Consider the following 24,315-nt stretch of genomic DNA (forward strand, 5'->3'; position numbering starts at 1 on the left):
CTCCATCTGGACATCAAGCTATTGACCGCTACTCTTTGAATGCAATCATCCAAAAAATTCCTTATCCACTGGACAGTCCACCCATCAAATCCATATCTGTCCAGCTCAGAGAGAAGGATCTTGTGGGACACTGTGTCAAAGGCTTTACAAAAGCCCAGACAGTCATCATCTGTTGGTCTTCCCTTGTCCACTGATGTAGTTACACCATCGCAGAATGCCACTAGGTTGATCAGACAGGACTTACCCTTGGTGAAGCCGTGCTGGATGTCTTGAATCACTTCCCTGTCCTCCATGTACTCCAGTATAGCTTACAGGAGGATCTGTTCCATGATCTTCCCAAGCACAGAGGTGAGGCTGACAGGTTGGTAATTTCCAGGTTCCTCTTTTTTAATCCATTTGTAATGAAAAATAAAACACCAAACCAAACTAAACCAAACAAAAACCAAAACAACAAAACCAACAAAACCATTCTATATTGTAGAAGCAAGAAACAGCAATATAAAAAAAGGTCTCTCAGGTGGTATGCCCTTCCTTTCACAGTCCAAAGAGCAAATGATAGGGACACTGATCTCAAAGCCATGTCTTATTAGGAAAACATGCCCACAAAAATTATACAGAAAAAGGGTATCCTGGATCTGCACTTCTTAAGCTACTGGTGTAAGGTAAAGGCAGAAAGAGACCGATGGCCTGTGACTGTCTTTTGAGGATCCAAGGGTGAATTCTGGAATTTAAAATGCAAGAAGAAAGCAGTCGTTAAAGGAAAATAATCAGAGAATTTAAGCCCCTGAGGGAACACTTCAACCACTCAGTCTGACTTATTGTAACATTCCTTGTGATTTTCCAGCTATTCTAGGCTGCAGTGGAAAACTTCAACTTGCCTAAAGTAGCATTTACCCTTGGCCTTTCCAAGATGTGTCTGGTGAGGGAACCCACTCCACTCATCCTACAGTACATTTCAGTGCTTGCCTGCTTGTGGTGGGTTGAAATTCACCACCCCGCCCCCCCAAGCCAGACCAGCTCATTTGGAAGCAAATGAAATCTGTATTTACAAGCACAACTACAATCTACAATGGAATGCAATGAATATGTACAAAATATGCAGCATTTACAATATTTACAGGAATTTACAATTAGTAAACAGCACAAGGACCAGGGGAAACCCTCCTTGCCTTCCCCTTGCCCCCTGTACAAAACAAGGGACAAGAGATAGGAGCAGAGAAGTTAGACTTAGCCAAAACAATGCAGCCAAGGTCAAGCAGAAGCAAGTTAGTATCTCTCCAGAGCAAATAAGTGAGAACTTTTTGGGAACTAAATCATATGGCAGCTATCTCTCCATTGGGATTGTTTAGAAATATCATTGTTGTCCTCTTTATACCAAATAGTGACTTGTTTACATTTTACTAGTTTTCTGTTCAAGACCTGTGAAAAAATTTTAAAGGCATAGCCTAAAACTAACACACCACTCTCCTTGTGTGATAGGCAAGTGACTCCCATTCTGCCTTCACAGCCAGAATGCAGATCTCAACAGCCAGCATTTTGTTCAACTTAGAAATACTTCCACACAGTAAGAAAATTACCAAAACCTTTTGTTTCTCCTTCTCTCAGCTGAACAGCTGGAGGCTTCTAAGTCTGCCTCTGGAAAGCCTTTATTTCATTTTTTCAGCTCACTTATGATCTGGCCCCATTTTTTAAATATGACCGCACCGAGACTGTGAGGAGCAGAGCACTACTTAGGGACCTGGGGGTACTGGCCAATAGTAGGCTGAACATGAGCCAGTAGTGTGCCCAGGTTGCCATGAGGGCCAATGGCATCCTGGTCTGGATCAGGAATAGTATGGCCAGCCAGAGCACAGAAGTCATTCTGCCCTATATTCAGCACTGGTTAGGCCACACCTTGAGTACTGTGCCCAGTTCTGGGCCCTCAGTTTAGGAAAGATGTTGAGTTGCTGGAATGTGTCCAGAGAAGGGCAACAAAGTTGGTGAGAGGTTTGGAGTACGGGCCCTATGAGGAGAAGCTGAGGGAGCTGGGGTTGCTTAGCCTGAAGAAGAGGAGACTCAGGGCAGACCTTATTGCTGTCTACAACTACCTGAAGGGAGGTTGTCGCCAGGTGGGGGTTAGTCTATTCTCCCAGGCAACCAGCACCAAAACAAGAGGACACAGTCTCAAGCTGTGCCAGGGGAGGTTTAGGCTGGATGTTAGGAAGCAGTTCTTCACAGGGAGAGTGACTGGCCATTGGAATGTGCTGCCCAGGGAGGTGGTGGAGTCACCATCACTGGAGGTGTTTAGGAAGATGCTGCATGGGGCATTTGTTGCCGTGGTTTAGTTGATTAGATGGTGTTGGATGATAGGTTGGACTTGATGATCTCAAAGGTCTTCTCCAACCTGGCTATTCTGTTATATCCTATCCTATGCTATCCTATCCTATCCTATCCTATCCTATCCTATCCTATCCTATCCTATCCTATCCTATCCTATTATATTCAGCTTCTCAATACCTGTCTCACTAACTTGGTTTAAAGAGGTAAAAATCACCTGTTCATTGATCCTCTGTCCTCTTACCTAAGGATCGCATTAGCCGTTTTCTCAGCATAGCACTGGACTCATTATCTATAAAAGAAAAAGAAAAAAATGCTGCTAGTGTTCCATCATGCCACAGTTTATTGCTAAAAATGATGTCATCTGTAACATGAATCTCAAAAAAAAAATCTCACATTCCCTTTTCAAAATGCCAACCCACAATTATTTGATATACAGAACCTTGGTGAAAGGGTATGTAGTAGCGTGCTTGTCTTTCAGTCAGAGCCTCTCAATGTTTAACATAGCTTTTCTCTTTCTGTGAGAATAGAAATATTTCATCTGTAAAAATGTTACATCCTGTTGTATTCTGCTATTGTGTAAGTAGGATTTATTACAGTAGGACTAACCATACAGTTTTGAGAATGGTAAATTACCAGACTATCACTAATCTTGGATATATACATGAGGAAAACTGTGTGTAAAAGATAAAGGGTAACTCAGGGATTTTAACCTTTAGTGGGACATTCTTTTTCTGTGTCCAGCTCCAGAAGATTCAAGTCCATCAGCCAGCACATTTAACTCCCAGAAGGCAGCAAAGGAAATTTTCACGTGAAAAAGCACTTGACTGCCAAAGGAGTCACTACCTACAACTATTAATCCCCATGAAGGACGACAGAGTTTACTCTAAGAGTGAAATATGTGCAATTGAGGGTGCTACCAATATCATTATTGACTGTTGAATGACTCAACACTGCAATCTGCTTCAAGGAAGCAATGATTCTTCTTTCCTCCTTTGACTGTTACTTCACACTGAAGTTCCAGGGTCTGGAATTTTAGTACCATAGTCAGACTGCCTTTTCATAAGGACTTCGCGTTCTGGTTTTAGTTGGCAAGTTAAGACTGTTTTAATGAGAACTCTTGACTATGAGACACTGGGTGAAAGATACCCACCTACCACTCATATAGAAATATTTTTATTTACAATTCCATAATAGATTAAAGTGACCTTTTTTTTGACCATTAAAATCAGTATCAGTCTCACTTTGAATTCAAATTCCCCCAGACTAAAAACAACCCAGACCCTCTTCTGAGAAAGATTCTTTAATCATCAGGCATAGCAAAAGCTAACACCAGCATAAAGGTTTTGGGTTTTCTCCCTTGTTGTTAAATTCAGTGTTTAAACTCAGGTGACCTGTGAGCATACCTGGCCATTTCAGACTCCTCAGAGAGCTTAAAGTATTGCCCACTCCATAAGATCTTACACTGCTGAGACCAAATGTTTAAAATAAGGGCAGAAACACTAATTTAGGAAATAGCTCAAAGCTATGTACTCTTGTGGGCAAGAAGGCCAATGGTATCCTGGAGTGGAGTAGAAGAGGTCAGGTCAGTAGGTGGAGAGAAGTTCTCCTCCCGCTCTGCTCTGCCCTGGTGAGGTCACATCTGGAATAATGTGTGCAGTTCTGGGCGCCTCAGCTCAAGAAGGACCTCAGGGAACTGCTTGGGAGAGTCCAGCACAGAGCCACAAAAATGATCAAGGGAGTGGAACATATTCCTTACTAGGAGAGACTGAGGGAGCTGGGGCTCTTCAGCTTGGAGAAGAGGGGACTAAGAGTTGACCTCATTAATGTTTACAAATGTGTAAAGGGTGAGTTCCAAGAGGATGGAGTCAGGCACTGCTCAGCAATGCCCAATGACAGGACAAGGGGCAATAGGTGGAAGCTGAGGCATAGGAAGTTCCACGGAAACAGGAGGAAGAATAATTTCACTGTGAGGGTGACAGAGCACTGAAACAGGCTGCCCAGGCGGGTTGTGGAGTCTCCCTCTCTGGAGATAATCAAACCCACCTGAATGAGTTCCTGTGTAACCTGGTATAGGTGATTCTGCTCTGGTAAGAGGGGTTGGACTGGATGATCTCTCGAGGTCCCTTCCAACCCCCAACATTGTGTGATTCTTCCTTCTTCTATCTAAAAAAAAGTGGTAGTTTTATTTTTGTCACAAGGCAGAAGTTCTGGGCTCGTTCACACCATTTAATGCTAATCACTGTGGGAATTTTAGCTGTCCTTCTCACCATGTAAGCAACATTTTCTATTAAAATACTATTAAGCTTAGAGTTTTTAATTTATCTTATTCTCCATTACCTACTCACCTCTGGTTTTACTGTAAGGCTACCCAGACGAGATGTTTCAAGCAGATTGTTTTAGCACTTCTGAAATATCTAACTAGGCACTTAACTGTAAAATATATTATTTGGTGATTTAAAACTCCTTTAATGGTACTTTAACAGGTAGCTGGGCTTAATTACGTGTTTAATGAGTAGATACTTCTGAGGAAACAGTACCTTGAAGTAGTCTGATTTTCACTGTAGTTAACAGAATCTGTGCAAAAAAAAAGTGGTTTCCTTCATGTAAGCAATATAAAGGTGCTTTACCCAGTTCAGGTTTAGACTTGCAATATTTTGTTTGGGTAGCAGAAAAATCACATATTTAAGGTGCTACCTGACTTGTACTTTTTTTCTGCCTGGCTATCACAATGATGCTCTACTTAGGGAGCTGACTTCCCTGCAAGCACATAACATACTTTTCAACTCCAAAGATTAATTTAAAGTGGGAATTGCTGGAGCTTTGAGCCTGAATCACTGTCAAGATTTATACTATGCCAGATATTGCTGACATGTTTTAAAGACTAAAGTCATCACAAGACATTGGTCCTTGTTCCCAAGAGATTACAATCTAAGACCCAGCAGCAGAAAATAGAGGGATTTGATTTGTTTTTGGTGTGGCAAGGTGTTGGATGACACACCAGTTAGTGGGATGAGGAACTCTTAAGGGCCTTCAGCCCATTGTCCTGACGCATGCTGGGGACACAGCAGCACATCCAAAGCCTCACAGAGATGAACCAGGGGCTCCTGAGGTAGTAGCAGCCAAGTGGGAAACATCAGGAAAATACCTGAAGGGAATTATGGGTTGTTTCTCTTGAAAGGAGAGATGGATGACAGCACAGCTGAAGTGTCTCTACATGAATGCACACAGCATGGGCAACAAACAAGAGGAGCTGGAAGCTACCTTGCTGCTGGAAGGCTCTGAAATGGTAGCCATTACTGAAACCTGGTGGGATGAATCCTATGACTGTGGCTATCAATGAATACAAGCTGTTCAAAAGGGACAGGAGGGGAGGAAGGGGTGGAGTTGATGCCTGTGTTAAGAAATGGATTAAATATGAAGAGATGTCCCTAAAGAATAGCCATGAGGAGGTCAAAAGCTTATGGGAAAGAATTAGAGATAAGGGGAACCTTGTGGTCACAATCAGGCCTCCCAGTCAAGAGGCTCCTATTGATGAAGCATTCCTACTCCAGCTACAAGACACATCATGCTCACAAGCTCTTGTTTCTGTTGAGGAACTTCAGCCACCCTGACATTTGATGGAAAAATAACACAGGAAGCCACAGGAGGCTTCTGGAGTGCCTTGACAATAACTTCTTCAGACAAGAAATAGACACCCAAGGGGATGCAATACTGGATCTATTGCTCACCAGTGCAGGCAAACTCATCAGGGATGTCAAGAATGGAGGCAGCCTGGGCTGCAGTGATCATGCACTGGTGGAATTCATAGTACTAAGGGACACAAATCAGTCAAGCAGCATAGTCAGGACCCTGAATTACAGAAAAGCAAAATTCCATCTCTTTGGGGAGTTATTCAATAGAACACACTGAGAAATGGTCCTCAGGGTCAAAGGACCAGAACAGAGATGGCAGATCTTTAATGACATGTTCCACAGAACGCAAGGGATCTTGAGAATCTGACAAGGAAGAGAGAAGACCAGCACAGCTGACTCAAGACTTACTGGTCAAGAAAAATGCAAGAAGGAGCTGCACAGGCAGTGAAAACATGGACAGGTATCCTAAGAAGAGTATAGACATGCTGCCTGATTGTGCAGAGATCAGATCAGGAAGACCAGAGTATGCTTGGAGCTAAACTTGGCAAGGGATGGGAAGAATAACAAGAAGGACTTCTACAGGTACATCAGTGAAAAAAGGTAATTTAAAGAAAGCATACCTTCCATGAAGAGCAATAATGGTGAGCTAGTAACAATTGACAAGGACAAGGTGAGGTTCTCAACAATTTTTTTCCTCAGTCTTCACTGGCAACCTCCCTCCTAACACCTCCCAAGTTAAAAAAAATCCACAAAATGGGGATAATGGCGGTGAAGTCCTTCCTACTCTATGTGAAGACTGGGTTTGTGACCACCCGAGGAACCCAAACGTACACAAGTCTGTGGGACCTGATGAAATGCATCCTAGGGTCCAGAGAGAATTGGCTGATGCGGTCACCAAGCCACTTTCCACAATATTTGAAAAGTCCTGGCAGTCAGGTGAAAGACCTAGTGAGCAGAAGGAGGGACTAATTACACCCATTTTTTAAAAAGGTAGAAAGGAGGGCCCTGTGAACTACCGCTTTAGGTCGGATGTTAAGAACAAGTTCTTTACCACGAAGGTGGTAGAACACTGGAACAGGTTGCCCAAGGAGGTAGTTGAGACCCCATTCATAGCTCAGCAACGCTCTGCACAGTCTGATCTAATGGAGGATGTGCCTGCTCAGTGCAGGAAACTAGATTAGAAGACCTTTGGAGGTCCTTTCCAGCCCAAACCATTCTATGATTGTATGATTCTATAATATACATAGAAATGCAGGGAGACAGTGAAACATGATGTATTAGAGTTAAACCACGGTTTCTGGTGGATTGTGTAGCCCTAATTTTTCTTTCTGGAAGGGCAGATGTGAACCAAGTGAAAGAAATTACGTTTGCTTGCTTCTGTGACAGATCATCTGCAGTGTCCAAACTGAATGCAAGTTATGTAGAACTCACCACTTCAAAAGAGACAATGAGGTCACTAATTTGTCACAATCACAGTATCGCAGTATCGTCAAGGTTGGAAGAGACCTTGAGGATCATCAAGTCCAACCTGTCACCACAGACCCATGACTAGACCATGGCACCAAGTGCCATGTCCGATCTCCTTTTGAACACCTCCAGGGATGGTGACTCCACCACCTGCCCAGGCAGCCCATTCCAATGACTAATGACTCTCTCGGTGAAGAACTTTCTCCTCACCTCGAGCCTAAACTTCCCCTGGCGCAGCTCGAGACTGTGTTCCCTTGTTCTGGTGCTTTCATGTGACAACAAATTGATTTTTACATGGCTAATTCTGATTCCTAGTCCAAGAACGTTCACCAGTTTGCAGGGGGGAACAAACCTCTGCAAACTACTATTACATGAACATGACATTATGTCAGAGTACTTAAAATACATTGAAATAGCAACTGCCAAGCATTTGATGGCTAAATTCCATCTGGTGATGTGATTCAGGAGAACCTCTGTTGCCCTGAAGTGCACCTATGGCCAACTCACATATTTCAAAGTTCTTTCCCAGGCTGTGTTCTCTCTCCTTTTTTTTTCTTTTTTTCCCCTTCAATATCTCTAAATTTCCATTTTGATTTGGAAAATTATGTCTGTGTCTCTCTGTGAATCCTGTGATGGTTTAATACTGTCCTTGGTTCCAGGTTACTTGGTTTTGTTTTGCAGTGAAGAATAAAGCCAGCAAAGTCCAATGGGATACATCAGTTAAATGAAATTACATTGTGCCAACTAAAATATACTTTTTTGTCTTAGCATTTGATTCCTCTCTTTAGCTGACAGACATAGTAGTAATACTGGATATGTAAGCTGGCTCTATGCAACTTGTCAGTCATCAGATTTCAGATATTGTGTTCTTCTAACATTTTGATGAGGCTTAACTTAACTTTGTCCAGTTCTGGGCCCCTCAATTTAAGAAGGACATTGAGACTCTTGAACATGTCCAGAGAAGGGCAACGAGGCTGGTGAGAGGCCTCGAGCACAAGCCCTACAAGGAGAGGCTGAGGGAACTGAGATTGTTTAGCCTGGAGAAGAGGAGGCTCAAGGGGAGACCTTATTGCTATCTACAACTACTTGAAGGGAGGTTGTAGCCAGGTGGGGTTGGTCTCTTCTCCCAGGCAACCAGAACCAGGACAAGAGGACACAGTCTTAAGCTGCACCAGGGGAAGTTTAGGCTCGAGGTGAGGAGAAAGTTCTTCACAGAGAGAGTAGTTCTCCATTGGATTGTGCTGCCCAGGGAGGTGGTGGAGTCACTGTCCCTGGAGGTGTTCAAAAAGGGATTGGACATGGCATTTGAAGCTATGGTTTAGTAGTCACGAGGTCATGGGTGACAGGTTGGACTTGTTGATCTTTGAGGTCTTTTCCAACCTTATTGGTTTTATGATTCTTTATGCTATACTCTATACCTGAGATACCATTCCATGCACCACCTTTTCAAAAAAAACAAAACAAAACAAAACAAAACAAAACTAAACTAAACTAAACTAAACTAAACTAAACTAAACTAAACGGAATAGGATCATAGGATAACTCAAGTTGGAAGAGCCTGATAAGGAACATCAATGTAGGTATTTCTGCAAATTAGGTGGATTTGGATTTTCTACAAATTTGGGGTTGTATCTACAGTCTCATTTGGCAAGGATTTCTGATCTTGGATTTCTGGATCTGTCACAGAACGCATTATGTAGCTTTACATATTCTGTATCTGTTCCTATAATATTCTAAACATTTTTAAATACTTTGATGTGGTAATAAAATCATGCATAATAAAACAATATCAAACTCTACTTCGGTCTTCTCTATCTCTCTATTATAAAGTATTAAATATTAAACAATTTAGATGAAGAAAGATGGGAAAGAAGTACTCTTATCATAAGTTAGCATTAATATTTCATTGAAGTCCAGATATGACATATTATTAAATGTTTTGGGGTTTGTTTTTTCCAGGAGTTCTTCTTCTTATCACTGCATTTCTAAATGACAATACTAAAAATGTATGAAACTTTTACATTTTGAAATTAAAAAAAGAGATAGGATTCTGTATTTCTCAGACTTTTTATTAACTGTGCAAGACTAAACCACAGCCAAAATTATATTGTTGATATGAATTCTCAACACTTCCAAATATTTTATTACATTTTCATTTTTAATTGGAAATTTAGAGTTGCACTGAATGGCATTCTCTTCTTTTTTTCAGGTAGACCTTGAAGTGTTCAAATGCAAAGCTTCAAGGAATGAATGGTCATTTTATCCAGTGACCTGAATGAGAGAAAGGCAGGAAGTCAACCATCTATTCAACTGTTGTTTTTATTTTATTTTCCAAGCTTATGAAAATCAGTACACAGATTAACACATTTTTATTTCTTTCCAGATTGCTGAATAGCCCCTTCCTGCTTCTCCCAGTTAGAATTATTGCAACCAACTTTCCTACAGGCTTTTGATGTGCGTACACAGCATTTGCACCGATGGCTTAGCCTTCCAAAGGCATGACTTCTTTTCTTGGAAATGCATGATCTGTAGCATGGTACTACATGTATTTATATCACCATGAGCTCCTCTTTGCTGCCCATCAGTAACTTGGAAAACCCTCAGTCTTAACAGAATGGAATGGAATGGAATGGAATGGAATGGAATGGAATGGAATGGAATGGAATGGAATGGAATAGAATAGAATAGAATAGAATAGAATAGAATAGAATAGAATAGAATAGAATAGAATAGAATAGAATAGAATAGAACAGGTTGGAAAATACCTCAGAGATGATCAAGTCCAACCTATCACCCAACTCTGTCTACTAAACCATGGCACCAAGCACCCCATCCAGTCTCTTCTTAAACACTTACAGTGACCACCACCTCCCTAGGTAGAACATTCCAATGGCCAATCTCTCTTTCTGTGAAGAATTTCTTCCTAACATCCAGCCTAAACCTCCCCTGGTGCAGCTTGAGACTGTGTCCTCTTGTTATGTCACAGGTTGCCTGGGAGAAGAGACCAACCCCCACCTGGCTACAACCTCCCTTCAGATAGTTATAGACAGTAATAAGGTCTTCTCTGAGCCTCCTCTTCCTTTCTTCCTTTCCTTCCATCCTGTGCTTCTTAGTAATAGGTTGTATTAATGTTCTGATGAAGTGCTTTGTGTCTATTTAGTTGTATGTGCTTCAGCCAATGTGATTTCAGCACTTATTTGTTGTTCTATGCTCTCAGGTCAGGGACTATTCAAAACATGAGAACTTTATTAAGGCATATCTGCAATTTTATCTCATTTAAAGCACATTATAGTTTATATGTAATTTCCTCATCCTAAGGCTGTTTCTTAATATCTTTAGCCTGCCAATTAATAATGAAGCAATTGCTTGCATTACTTATAGCATATTGTGTAGGAAAGGTAAGTGGACCCTTGAAGCCTGTACTATTTTTCCGAGATAACTGCATGTAGTATAAGAGAAGTAGCTAATTCGCCCAAGCACATAGCACACACCCATGCACAAAAAGAGACGAATCAGCAAGACCAGCAAGCAAATCATAGAGGCACAACACAAACAAGAATGACATTAGTGACAATATGCTTATCAGCCCTGGACAGTTCACATTCTTATAGTTATCCCTCTGGAGATCAGGAGCTTTTGCAAAGAATGTGATGACCTGTTTGTCTTACTGGTGGCAAATAAAGGGAGTTTTAGGACATCTTGTGAATTCAGAAAGTGAAGGCCTGGTTAACCACACTGATTACCATTTAAAAAAATAATAATAATTTCAAACTCTAGGACAAAGATTTTGTTATGTTTTTTTCATTTACTACGAAACATATGCCCTAGTCATAAGTTCACAAGTCCCTCTGTCAGGTATGCCACAACACACATATATCCTTGGCACCTAAAAGCTTGTGGACAGGGAATAAGTACAAACCTCATTTACTCTATTCTATTCTATTCTATTCTATTCTATTCTATTCTATTCTATTCTATTCTATTCTATTCTATTCTATTCTACACTAGGACACCAAAGTAATAAAAAGACAGGAAAGAAGAAATGGGAAAGATTTTGGGTAAGAGTAACTAATGTCTGTTATCATTTCATACAAAGTTCTTCTAAGAAGGTTGTTAGCATACAGACAAACTGAACAGGTTAGGTAGTGTCATTTTCCATCCAGTTTCTTTTGATTAGTTGAATGAGGAAAACAAAGACCAATATTCATGAAGATAAAAGCACAAATATAATTGGGGGGAGGAATAACCATAAGAACTGCAATCATACACCATTTGCTTTCTCTATTGCTTACAGACAAACTGCAAAATTAACACAAAGTGGAAAATTAAGTTTAGCTCCTTTTGCTCTCCATGGCCATATTAAACAAAGCCACAGAAGTGGTTTGTTCACTTAGAGGACCTTTAGATGGCATTAATCAGCCTAATTGCAAAGTGCACTTTTACACATCACTGCTGAAGCTATTTATCTCTGCTAAAGTTGTTCACCTTTCCCATTTAACTATTGACTCACAATTGCTCTCAAAATCATTTTATAAGGGCTTCCAGTATTTAGAAAGAATGCTGCTTGACATTTCACATGTAACTGTTTTCTGTAGAAGGCAGTAATTAAAGATCAACTTCACAGAACTAAAAGTGTCCCATAATCCATAAAAGTCCCACATCATAATGCAGACATATGATGGAGCATACTTTTATGTTGCCCAAGAAACATTTTGGTACATTAACACAGAATTCAACACTGTGTCCTAGAGCTCATCTTTTGTAAAAGGTGGGGTTAATCAGCATCCTTGATTGTCAAAGGAGTGAATGTCATTTCTTCACTCTAACTCTGTTTCCATGGAAGTCAGAACACATTGTGGACACAGGAACTGCTGTTACCACTGAACCCTTGTCAGTTACTCAGGAATAGAATAGAATAGAATAGAATAGAATAGAATAGAATAGAATAGAATAGAATAGAATAGAATAGAATAGAATAGAATAGAATAGAATAGAAATAACCAGGTTGGAAAAGAACTTTGAGATCATTGAGTCCAACCTATCACCCAACACCATCTAATCAACTAAACCATGGCACCAAGTGCCCCATCCAGTCTCTTCCTAAACACTTCCAGGGATGGGGACTCCACCACCTCCCTGGGCAGCACATTCCAATGGCCAATCACTCTTTCTATGAAGAACTGCTTCCTAACATCCAGCCTAAACCTCCCCTGGCACAGCTTGAGACTGTGTCCTCTTGTTTTGGTGCTGGTTTCCTGGGAGAAGAGACCAACCCCCTCCTGGCTACAGCCTCCCTTCAGGCAGTTGTTAGACAGGAAGAAGGTCTCCCCTGAGCCTCCTCTTCTCCAGGCTAAGCAACCCCGGCTCCCTCAGCTTCTCCTTATAAGGCTTGTGCTCCAAACCCCTCACCAGCTTTGTTGCCCCCCTCTGGACACGTTCCAGCAAGTCAACATCTTTCCTAAACTGAGGAGCCCAGAACTGGATACAAGACTCAAGGTGTGGCCTAACCAGTGCTGAGTACAGGGGCAGAGTGAACTCCCTGCTCCTGCTGGCCACACCGAATAGAGCCAAGTTCACAGGTAAGCTGTCCCTGGTTTGGTGGAACATGCTCATTGTCATGTTACAGGTAACGTGACACCTAGTCAGCTTCAAGACACACATAATCATTTATTCTTAATCTCCAGTATGGAATAAACTAAACGATTCCCTTGAAAGACAGGGATACATAAGAGAGACAGATAAAATGATTATGAACAATGTTTCTTTATAACCTTTTACCTAAGACAATCTCACAGCACTGTACTTGCGCATTCATAAACTCTAGAATAATTTGTGAAAACTGAATCTCCCCTTGATGGCATAGTGTGAAATCCCAGCCTGGCGAGCTGCAAAGCAGCTTTCTGATGAGTTGATGACTATTACAACTTGTTTATTTAAAACAAACAAACAAACAAACAAAAAATTAAAAACAAAACAAACAAAAAAACAACAAACCAACTAACTCTAAACCCACAAACTTACAACTGTGCCAAATGGCAAACCAGAGCAACCTGTGGACTGGTAGGGACTCCAGACCTGGTAAATATCTGCAGGGAGCCAAGTTGAAATTTTGCTACCAGGAAGATATCATGGTAGCAATACAGGGGAACTGTACAGGTCTGGGAACTAGCAGCTGCCAGCTATTAAAGAACCATAAGAAATGGAACTTCAAAGTGAAGAATATGGAATCTCTGCAAAAGAGGTCATCAGATGCCAGTGAGCATTCTCATAGAGCTACACACATGTGCCTGCAGTGTCTGGAGCTGCACAGTATCACTAGCCAGGAAGCAGCAAAAGAGCCTTTGTGTTCCCTGACCCTGGCAATTAGATGTTCTCATGGACCCACTGAGCTAAAAATAGTTCATCTTTGTATTTCCAGTCTAAGTCTCTTTTGAACACTTTAGCAACATGATCCACTGGCCTGTTGTTTTGACGTTCCTCAGTGCCCCCCAGTTTCTCTTGCCACAATGTTGCACCCCAAATGGGTTTACCACTGCACAGACAATTACTCCGTTTCCACCGTTTTAACCAACTCCACAAGGCATTTGAAACCATCCATGAGTCAGTACAGAGAGAGTACTGGACACTTTCCTCCTTCAGTAATGTCTAAAGATAGCTGTATGGCTTTTAGCTTTGCAAAATGACTTTATTCACCTTCTCCCTCTGCTGCTTCCATGACTCACTGTGCAAGACTCCACACAACAGCTTTCCACCTTTGATGATTTCTCATAAGACAGCAAAAGCTATCAGTAAACAGATAATATTGCTTTCAATTATCTGGTAGCTAATTATATGGTGGGGCTTCTTTGACACACATCACCACCTCTTCTAGTGGCATCCCAAAGCCTTTAACTTCTGGCTAATCCAGGATCACTTCCACAATTGCTAGATGAACCCAGCAGCAGACAGAAATTGGGTTAAGAGCTTGATTCTGGAACTGGATTCAGGAACTTGTGGATCAGGATCAAAGGCAGAAATGACAGAATCCTCCTTGCACGCAGCCAAAGAAGAAGATAGCTTGAACCTCACAACCTCTCAGCTTTATACCAAATAAGACATATATGGAACAGAATACCTCCTTGGCCAGTTTAGTGTCACCTGAACTGTCCACTCCTTCCTGCAGATGTGGCTTTTTAGTCTTCACCCCCAAAACAGTACACAAGATTTAGCCTTGGCCTGCACACCAAATCCTTGGCACTAACTATAAACATCAAGCATTGTCACTACTAGAAGCAGATACTGTGAAAATCACAGAATCACAGTATCAACCAGGTTGAAAGAGACCTCCAAGATCATCAAGTCCAACTGAATATTCTATTAGTTTCAAAAAGTTAAATTACTTGAAAGAGACAGAGATTGCAAAGTAAAATCACTGAACAGAATTAGTTCTAACTCAAATTAGGACACATGTTTTGGGGGTTTCACTTCAATATTACCTCCAGTCCATTTACCACTGTAAACATTGCTTCATGGCTCCCAGAATCCCTGAAGTCCAAGCCTGAAACACCTTTGCTTCCCCAGACCATTTCCCTGCCACTGCAGACTTTCAAACTCAGAGCAAACCACTAGTATCTCACATCCATGCTCTTGGCAGTTTCTCTGTTCTTCCCAATTCTGTGGCCATTCTCAGTATCACAGTATCACTTAGGTTGGAAAGGACCTCGAGGATCATCGAGTCCAACCTATCAACGCAGACCCCATGACTAGACCATGGCACCAAGTGCCACGTCCAATCTCCCCTTGAACGCCTCCAGGGCCGATGACTCAACCACCTCCCTGGGCAACCCGTTCCAATGACAAATGACTCGCTCGGTGAAGAACTTCCTCCTCACCTCGAGTCTAAACCTCCCCTGGTGCAGCTTGAGACTGTGTCCCCTTGTTCTGGTGCTGGTTGCCTGGGAGAAGAGGCCAACCCCTTCCTGGCTACAACCACCTTTCAGGTAGTTGTAGAGGGCAATGAGGTCACCCCTCAGCCTCCTCTTCTCCAGGCTAAACAATCCCAGCTCCCTCAGCCTCTCCTCATAGGGCTTGTGCAACTGCCGGAATGGAAGGCATGAACAGGGATGAGTCTCTTTAGCTGCACAGATTTCAAGCCAGCTACATCCTCTACAATGGACCATCTGTGAGAAGCAGAGTTGTTTGAAGAGTTTCTTGTAGCTGTGTAGGGTTCAGTGACTTCCATATCAGCAACAAGCTTCCTTGGGATGACACTCTCTTTAAGACTAACATTACACTAAAAACAAAGGTAATGTATCTTCAGTTCCCAGGTCTTCTCAAATAATTGTCAGAGGATTGTGTGATGGGTTTTATCTGCTAACTCCTTAAGATAACTATCTAGAGCACTAGATGATCCTTGAGGTCCATTCCAACCCTAAGAATTCTGATCAGGCATGCATATACCTCCTGGCATTGCTTGCCTTTTAACAATGGTAATGTTCATAAGGCTATAGAATTAAGAAATAGAAAAAGTAATTTAAAAAATTTCAGTCTGTCTCCTGCATGTTTGGGTAAGTTTTATGATGTCATTGTCCAAATAATGTATCATAGTATCAGTCGGGGTTGGAAGGCAACACAAGGATCATCTAGTTCCAACCCCCCTGCCATGGGCAGGGACACCCCACACTACATCAGGCTGGCCAGAGCCTCATCCAGCCTGGGCTTAAACACTTCCAGGGATGGGGCCTCAACCACCTCCCTGGACAACCCATTCCAGGGCTTCACCACTCTCACAGTGAAGAACTTCTTCCTCATGTCCAGCCTGAATCTCCCCATCTCCAGCTTCATTCCATTCCCCCTAGTCCTATCACTACCTGAGATCCTGAGAAGTCCCTCCACAGCCTTCTTGTAGGCCCCCTTCAGATACTGGAAGGCCACAATTAGGTCACCTCAGAGCCTTCTCTTCTGCAGACAGCCCCAACTCTTTTAGTCTGTCCTCACAGGAGAGGTGCTCCAGCCCTCTGATCATCCTTGTGGCCCTTCCCTGGACACCTTCCAGCATGTCCATATCCCTCTTGTAATAGGGGCTCCAGAACTGGATGCAGTACTCCAGGTGGGGTCTCACCAGAGCTGAGTAGAGGAGGAGAATCACCTCCCTTGACCTGCTGGCCACATTTCTCTTGATGCAGCCCAGGATCTGATTGGCTTTGCGGGCTGCAAGTGCACACTGAGAGCTCATGTTGAGCTTCTCATCCACCAGCACCCCCAAGTCTCTCTCCTCAGGGCTGCTTTCCAGCCAGTCACTGCCCAGCCTGGATTTGTGCCTGGGATTGCCTCGACCCAGATGCAGGACCCTGCACTCGGTCTTGTTGAACCTCATGAGGTTGGCTTGTGCCCACCTCTCCAGCCTGTCAAGGTCCCTCTGGATGGCCTCCCTTCCCTCCAGCGTGTCTGCTGCACCACACAGCTTGGTGTCATCAGCAAACTCGCTGAGGCTGCATTCAATGCCACTGTCCATGTCACCCACCAAGATATTGAACAAAACTGGTCCCAGGACTGATCCCTGAGAGACTCCGCTTGTCACTGGCCTCCACTAAACTCCACTAAACTTCACTAAACTCCACTAAACTTTAATTTATGCACATTTCTGACAATATATTTCCTTTTGTTTTTCGTATTAAAGACAGGGTCTTTAAGAGATTCAGAAATTAAGCAATTTGAAGGCTTCATTAATTTAATAATTTTGCTGATTGCTAGTACAATTCCGACAAAATTTTGTTTACTTTGACATTAATGAATTATCTTTTAAATTTCCTTCAATCTTTTAATGAATTTTTTTGACCATTTCAATTTTTCTTTCCTTGCCTTCTTTTATTCCTGACTTTCTATAATATTACCTAGTTCATTCCTACATTATTATTTAGTTCATTCCTATATTATTACTTAGTTCATTCCTACATTGCCATTCCAAAAAAAACCCCAAAAACATAAGTACACTGTTTCAGACTGTTGAGCAGACCTTCTTGAAGTTCTTTTCCTACTAGTACATAGAAGAAAATTCTTTTGTTAAATATTTAACTTTTCCATTCCTTTAATTAGAGATTGAAAAAAAAAAAACAAACAAACATCCAGCCTCACATATCATTTCCCACTATCCTCCTAGGGAAAGTGTTAGCAAAACAAAGACAAGAAGTCACTGTCCCTGGAGGTATTCTAGAGGGGATTGGACGTGGCATTTGGTGCCATGGTCTAGTCATGAGGTCTGTGGGGACAGGTTGGACTCGATCATCTTTGAGGTCTCTTCCAACCTTGGTGATACTGTGATACTGTGATAAAGGCTGATAATTCAATGTCCTACAATTTACAACCTTCGTGAGTTACAATAGTCAATGCCTGAACAAGATACAGTGGCACCTGTGTTCTGTCCGTCTGACCTCTTTTCATTTCTTCAATCCCCAGATAGAAAGAAGACAGAACTGGAAATACTGTATCAGCTCCGCACCACTGGAGAAATCCAATACCAAGGGAAAACTGAGGAAAATGGTCCACTAGGAATTTTTATCTTTGGCTTTTTGTAGTTTTTTTTTTTTTTTTTAACCAGATTTACAGATGCTTTGTTCCCCAGGAGCAACGAAAAGCTGTTGGACCACATCAGTTAATCATGCCACAACATCCCAAATAGTTTCAAGGATAAAAATAGAAAAAAGGGAAAAAAAAAAAAAAAAAAACACCCACCTAATCCTTCTCATCTCTGTGTTCCCACAAAAAGCCCAGGATCAATAGATCATCAGTACTTCTTAAGGCATTACAATAAGTAAATAAATAAATAAAAGGCCAAAGTGAACATTTTTCCTTTCCTGTCAAGTTCATGCTGAAACTTTGATGCAGTATTTATTTTTTTCCCCCTTCATCTAATTTTCTGCAAGTTAGAGAAAGAAAGATTTGGAATGTATATTCCAGGAAAAAAAATTAATTCCTCTGGAAAATGGCTTATACCAGATGTCTGTGAGCTGCTAGCCACATGTTGCTGACTCAGTCTTTTGTTGTCATAAGCTACACACAGCTCCACCAAGTATTATTCGTTCCTTCTAGTTTCACCAACTAATTTGATTGAAGGACCAGACAGTAGGCTCCAAATCCCCAGATGGGGACTGCCTGTAGCTGCCAATAATTTTCACACCAGGGAAACATAAAAAGTTCTTTTTGTGTTAAGAGTGGTTTATTTTACTTTTAAAAAGGTATCTCAGATCCACATCTTTCCACATACTCATTCAAACCACTTGCAAACATTCTTGCACATTTGCACAATCTGTTGCCAAAACATATAAGACTGACAGCATCAAATTACTTCCCCTGCTTTCTGATTTTTTCAGGCTCACGCTTTTTTGGCTAGCCTGATGGATGAGGAAATTGCAAGGTGCTAAAGCAATCAGATAAAACAAAACAGACCATCGCCTCCTCTTACTAGCATATCCTGTTCTTCTTATGCAAGTTTCATATTTGAATAACGATAGAGCCAGCTGTCTTCTAGCAGTCACTATTATAAAGCCTATGCACTTACAAGAACAGAATTTAATGGAAAAGACAAATATGGAATATTTTGAACAAGAGTAAACCTTCAAACAAAGAGTGAGCCTGAGCTGAAACAGTACTCCCAAAATTAACTTTCTCATGCATTCAAATCCCTAAACTCCTAACAATTTCACTGAAGCCTACACACTTCTCAAATACACACAGTGTCTAAATGTAATACACTTACAGAACTTTAGCTATTTCCAACTTTCTTTACTGAATTAATTTATTAATAATTGAAATCTTAACATAAAAAGTGTATTTTTTTTCTTCAAAAAGGCCTCTTTTTTCTTTTTTTCCTTTTTTTCTCCCCTTGCTATATTGCAGAACTGGAATATTTGATACTTCTAATCTGTCTCCGTGGAACTGATGTCAAAGTATGGTGCAGTCTAATTTTATAAAAGAGAAATTCTAGAAAACCTCCCTTCCCAAACTTCAGAAGCTGAGCACTGGGGATCACCTTAGAAGGCAAAATGTTAGAGGTTATTCTTCCCTTGCTATCTCTGAAAATGCAACATGAAAAAAAATGTGTTATCTTTCCTATTAATGCAAAGTGAAATGCAGTTTTGCATACTCTCTTATATAGATCTGCAAAACAGGAAATGATTGCTTGATAGTGACAATGGGAATCAGCAGCATCAACTATGTTACTATACACCATGGAAGTTATCTTGTATCTTAGAATGCTCCATTCATTTGAATTGAAGGCATATGCATTGACCTGGAGTCCTGTCAGGAATTACATCATGCCTAGAGAAACTCAGAAAGATCAAAGATCATTTTCTACAGTCCATTTAAATTTCCAGCTATCCAACACTGTCATGTTTTCTTTTTGTTGTGGGTTGAAATCTTCACAACCCCCCACCCCCCCAACATTAACTTTGCCAGACCAGCTCAGTTGGAAGCAAATGAAAACTGTATTTACAAGCAGAACTACAATTTACAATGGAATGCAATGAATATGTACAAAATATACAGCATTCACAATATTTACAGGTATTTGCAATTAATAAACAGCACAAGAACCCTCCTTGTCAAAAACCAGCAGTAGCTACTGGCTTCTTCCTCTCTGCTCCCCTTTATCCCCTGTACAAAAGGGAGAAGAGACAGAAGCAGAGAAGTTAATGCCAAAACAACGCAGCCAGGCTGTTCCACTTGAATTAGAGGGATGTTCTCTTCTGAAATGTGAAGGTTTCAGAATCTTGTTCTATCTAGAGACTGATTCAAAGTGTAGCTAGAAATGACAGCATATTTTTAATAAGCATTACTTTTCTGTGCCTTAGTTATCAGTAGGTCTTGAAAACACTTGAAGTAGTTCATATAACTTTAAAAGAATAAACACAATAAACCTTTTTTTTACCCAAGAAGGTTATTTTGTATTCTAGATCTTAATAGGTCTGAAGCATTTCTATGGTTCTGATTCAATGCACCTGATGGGACAAAATGTACAGCAATTTGAATAATTATTAACTTTGTATCTTTGTACCCTTTTAAGTCTATTATTAGAACAGAAAATTGTGCCAAAATAGCAAGCCACTGACTCCTGCTGAAGGAAAGCTAAGCATCAATTTAACTTCCATTATAGCTTGTTTAGAAGCCTTGGAATTCCTCTGTTTTTCAGTGTAGGATGTTATGCAGTGTTTTGGGCACAACAGTATGTAGGGACACGAGGATGATCAGAGGGTTGGAGCAGATCTTCTATGAGGACAAACTGAGGGAGTTGGGGGTGTTTCACCTGGAGAAGACAAGGCTCTGAGGAGACCTAATTGTGGCCTTCCAGTATCTGAAAGGGGCCTACAGGAAAGCTAGGGAGGGACTATTTCAGGGTGTCAGGTAGTGATAGGACTAGGGGGAATGGAGCAAAACTAGAAATGGATAGATTCAGATTGGATGTTAGGAAGAAGTTCTTCCCCATGTGAAGTGGTGAGACACTGGAACAGGTTGCCCAGCAAGATGGTAGAAGCTCCATCCCTGGAGGTTTTTGCAGCCAGGCTGGATGTAGCTATGAGCAACCTGCTCTAGTGTGAAGTGTCCCTGCCCATTGCATGGGGGTTGGACCTAGGTAGTCCTTGAGGTCCCTTCCAACCCTAACAATTCCATGATTCTATGTCACAGTTACTTTGCTATGACTTCAGTGAAAGTTGGCAATACAGTAACATAGTATCACAGTATCACTTATGTTGGAAAGGACCTCGAGGATCATCGAGTCCAACCTATCAACACAGACCCCATGACTAGACCATGGCACCAAGTGCCACGTCCAATCTCCTCTTGAACGCCTCCAGGGACAATGACTCAACCACCTCCCTGGGCAACCCGTTCCAATGACGAATGACTTGCTCGGTGAAGAACTTCCTCCTCACCTCCAGCCTAAACCTCCCCTGGCACAGCTTGAGACTGCGTCCCCTTGTTCTAGTGCTGGTCGCCTGGGAGAAGAGGCCAACTCCTTCCTGGCTACAACCACCTTTCAGGTAGTTGTAGAGGGCAATGAGGTCACCCCTCAGCCTCCTCTTCTCCAGGCTAAACAATCCCAGCTCCCTCAGCCTCTCCTCATAGGGCTTGTGCTCAAGGCCTCTCACCAGCCTTGTTGCCTTTCTCTGGATGTGTTCAAGTATCTCAATGTCCTTCTTAAATTGAAGACCCCAACTGGACACAGTACTCATGGTGTAGCCTAACCGGTGCTCAGTAAAGGGTCACAATGACTTCCCTGCCTCTGCTGGCCACACTATTTCTGATGCAGGCCAGGATGCCATACCAAGATATACTTTACTTCCTCATGTTATTGATGAGAACTACAATGAAGGCACTGTAATACTAGTGTCAGAAATAGTATCTATTATTTTTATATTTTATTTATATATATATATATATACACACATATATAGAGAGAAAGTATGAAAGTGATTTAGACTAAACAAAGCCTTACATTAAATCAATTCAGAAGTTCCATCAGTTTACCAAAAGAAGATAAAGCAGTGATTTCATTAGACTGAACAAGTATATTAATTGAAACAAATCACTAGGTGTTTAAAAGGCTCTTTAATCTCCTGGAGAAGAGCAAAAGCAAAACTCATAACTCATAACTAACACTAAATAAATTCAAACAGAATTATGTTACCATTTTTTAACAATGAGATAATGAATCAACTCTTACAGTTTCGAAATTTAGGTTGCCTACCTTTCTGAAAGAGTGTGAAAGATTATGAGTTGCTATACACAGAATTGTTTCAGGGCTGTGCTACCTTGCCAGCTCAAACTAAATCATCTAATGGTCCTTTCAAAAGTAAAATTAATTACTTTGTGGAAGTGTTGAAACACTCACATTTAATCAAAGTACAATTTATCCTTGTCAAAACTTAGGTTAATTTTAAAGTCACCTGTGTAACATGGGTTAAATCTGGGGGAAAAAAGCAGACAGTCTGGGAAAGAGCAACCCCATGTACCAGTATAGGTTGGGGACTGACCTGCTGGGGAGCAAGGAAGGTAAAAAGGACCTAGGGGTCCTAGTGGATGGAAGGTTGACTGTGAGCCAGCAATGTGCTCTTGTGACCAAGAAGGCCAATGGTATCCTGGGGTGGAGTAGAAGGGGTGTGGTCAGTAGCGGGGGAGAGGGTCTCCTCCCTCTCTACTCTGCCCTGGTGAGGTCACATCTGGAATATTGTGTCCAGGTCTGGGCCCCTCAGTTCAAGAAAGACCTCAGGGAACTGCTTGAGAGAGTCCAGCACAGAGCCACAAAAATGATTAAGGGAGTGTAACATCTTCCTTACGAAGAGAGACTGAAGGAGCTGAGGCCTCTTCAGCTTGGAGAACACTAAGGGGTGACCTCATGAATGTTTATAAATATGTAAAGGATGAGTGCCAAGAACTTGGAGCCAGGCTCTGGTCAGTAATGCCCAATGACAGGACAAGGGGCAATGGGCGGAAGTTGAGGCACAGGAAGTTCCATGAAAACAGGAGGACGAATTATTTCACTGTGAGTGTGACAGAACACTGGAACAGGCTGCCCAGGGTGGGTTGTGGAATCTCTCATTCTGGACATATTCAAGACCCACCTGGATGAGTTGCTGTGTGATCTGGTATAGATGATCCTGCTCTGGCAAGGGGGTTGGACTGGATGATCTCTCAAGGTCCCTTCCAGCCCCTGGCATTCTGTGAGTCTGTGAATCAGTACCCCCATGCTCCAGTAGCCCCATTCTAAGACATATCTCTAACAGAACCTAAGCACTGACCATACATCTATTTTAAGATAAAACAGTTGCTATACTTATTCTACCTTTCTTGACTGCTTACTCAGAATGTGTTAATATAAGTTTTATGGTTTTATTGACCTAAGAACATTTACAGATGCATAACTTGTTTCCAATCAGAACCATGCCATTTTACCAAAGATGTAACATTAGGCATTACTAAAAATCTCATGCATATACACATTTCAACATGTTTCTTATCCTACTTCAGCTAATCACATTTCAATTAAGGTACCATATGTTTCAGTTAAGGTACCATGTCATTCCTTTCACCCTCTAGTTCCATCACAATTGTCTGTACAGAGATGGACACTCCTTTACACTGCACTGAGTTCAGCAGCATACAGACAGTCACAGCCCCTTCTCCTCTGCTCTGTAAGGGCTCAGAGAACACACTGATGCTCAGCCTTTTCTTCTGCAAATGAGTGAGAAACAGCTGATCATTAAGATGTATAGATCAGGTCTCTTCCAACCTTAGTGATACTGTGATACTGTGATATCCCAAGATCCTTTCAGTTAACTCTTTTCTGGTTTTCCACCTCTCTATTACTGTATGGGATATAATATTCCTGTAGCATTTCCACTTAACTCAGAAATTTGCAACACCTAACTTTAAAACAGTTCTATTCCTGCACTATTTGCAGTTCCAAGACTCTTTTGCTGTTTACAGCCAAACTTACAAATGCTTCAGAATGGTTTCTCTTCAAGGACCTCTCTTCCATCCTCAAGATTCATCCCCACATGTAAGAAGACAGGCAAAGGTGGCAGAAGACTCATACATATGAACAAGAAGCTCTTGACTAAACTTTATAGAATCATAGAATCAATAAGGTTGGAGAAGACCTCAGAGATCATCAAGTCCAATCACCCAACATCACATGACTACTAAACCATGGCACCAAGTGCCACATCCAGTCCTCTCTCAAACACCTCCAGGGATTGCAACTCCACTACCTCCCTTGGCAGCACATTGCAATGGCTAACAACTCTCTGTGAAGAACTTTCTCCTCACCTCCAGCCTAAAATTCCCCCGGCACAGCTTGCAAATGAGTGAGGAACAGCTGATCATTAAGTCATATACATCAGGTCTGGGTGAACAACAG

General features: G+C 41.6%; 1 protein-coding gene across 1 annotated transcript in view; it reads right to left on the reverse strand.

The window, feature by feature from the left end:
- Nucleotides 1-644: 644 nt before the first annotated feature.
- Nucleotides 645-24,315, reverse strand: part of LOC137460950 (uncharacterized) — a 54,671-nt gene continuing 31,000 nt past the window's right edge. Inside the window, exons 5-7 of the mRNA XM_068170955.1 lie at nt 4,363-4,482; nt 2,561-2,608; nt 645-721 (exon numbers count right to left, since the gene is read on the reverse strand). Of these exons, the coding sequence (XP_068027056.1) occupies nt 645-721; nt 2,561-2,608; nt 4,363-4,482 (245 nt within the window). The remainder of the gene's footprint in view (nt 722-2,560; nt 2,609-4,362; nt 4,483-24,315) is intronic.

This window comes from Melanerpes formicivorus, unplaced genomic scaffold (genome assembly GCF_026170545.1).
Source record: "Melanerpes formicivorus ecotype bairdi unplaced genomic scaffold, bMelFor1.0.p_v2 SCAF_928, whole genome shotgun sequence".
NCBI lineage: Eukaryota > Metazoa > Chordata > Aves > Piciformes > Picidae > Melanerpes > Melanerpes formicivorus.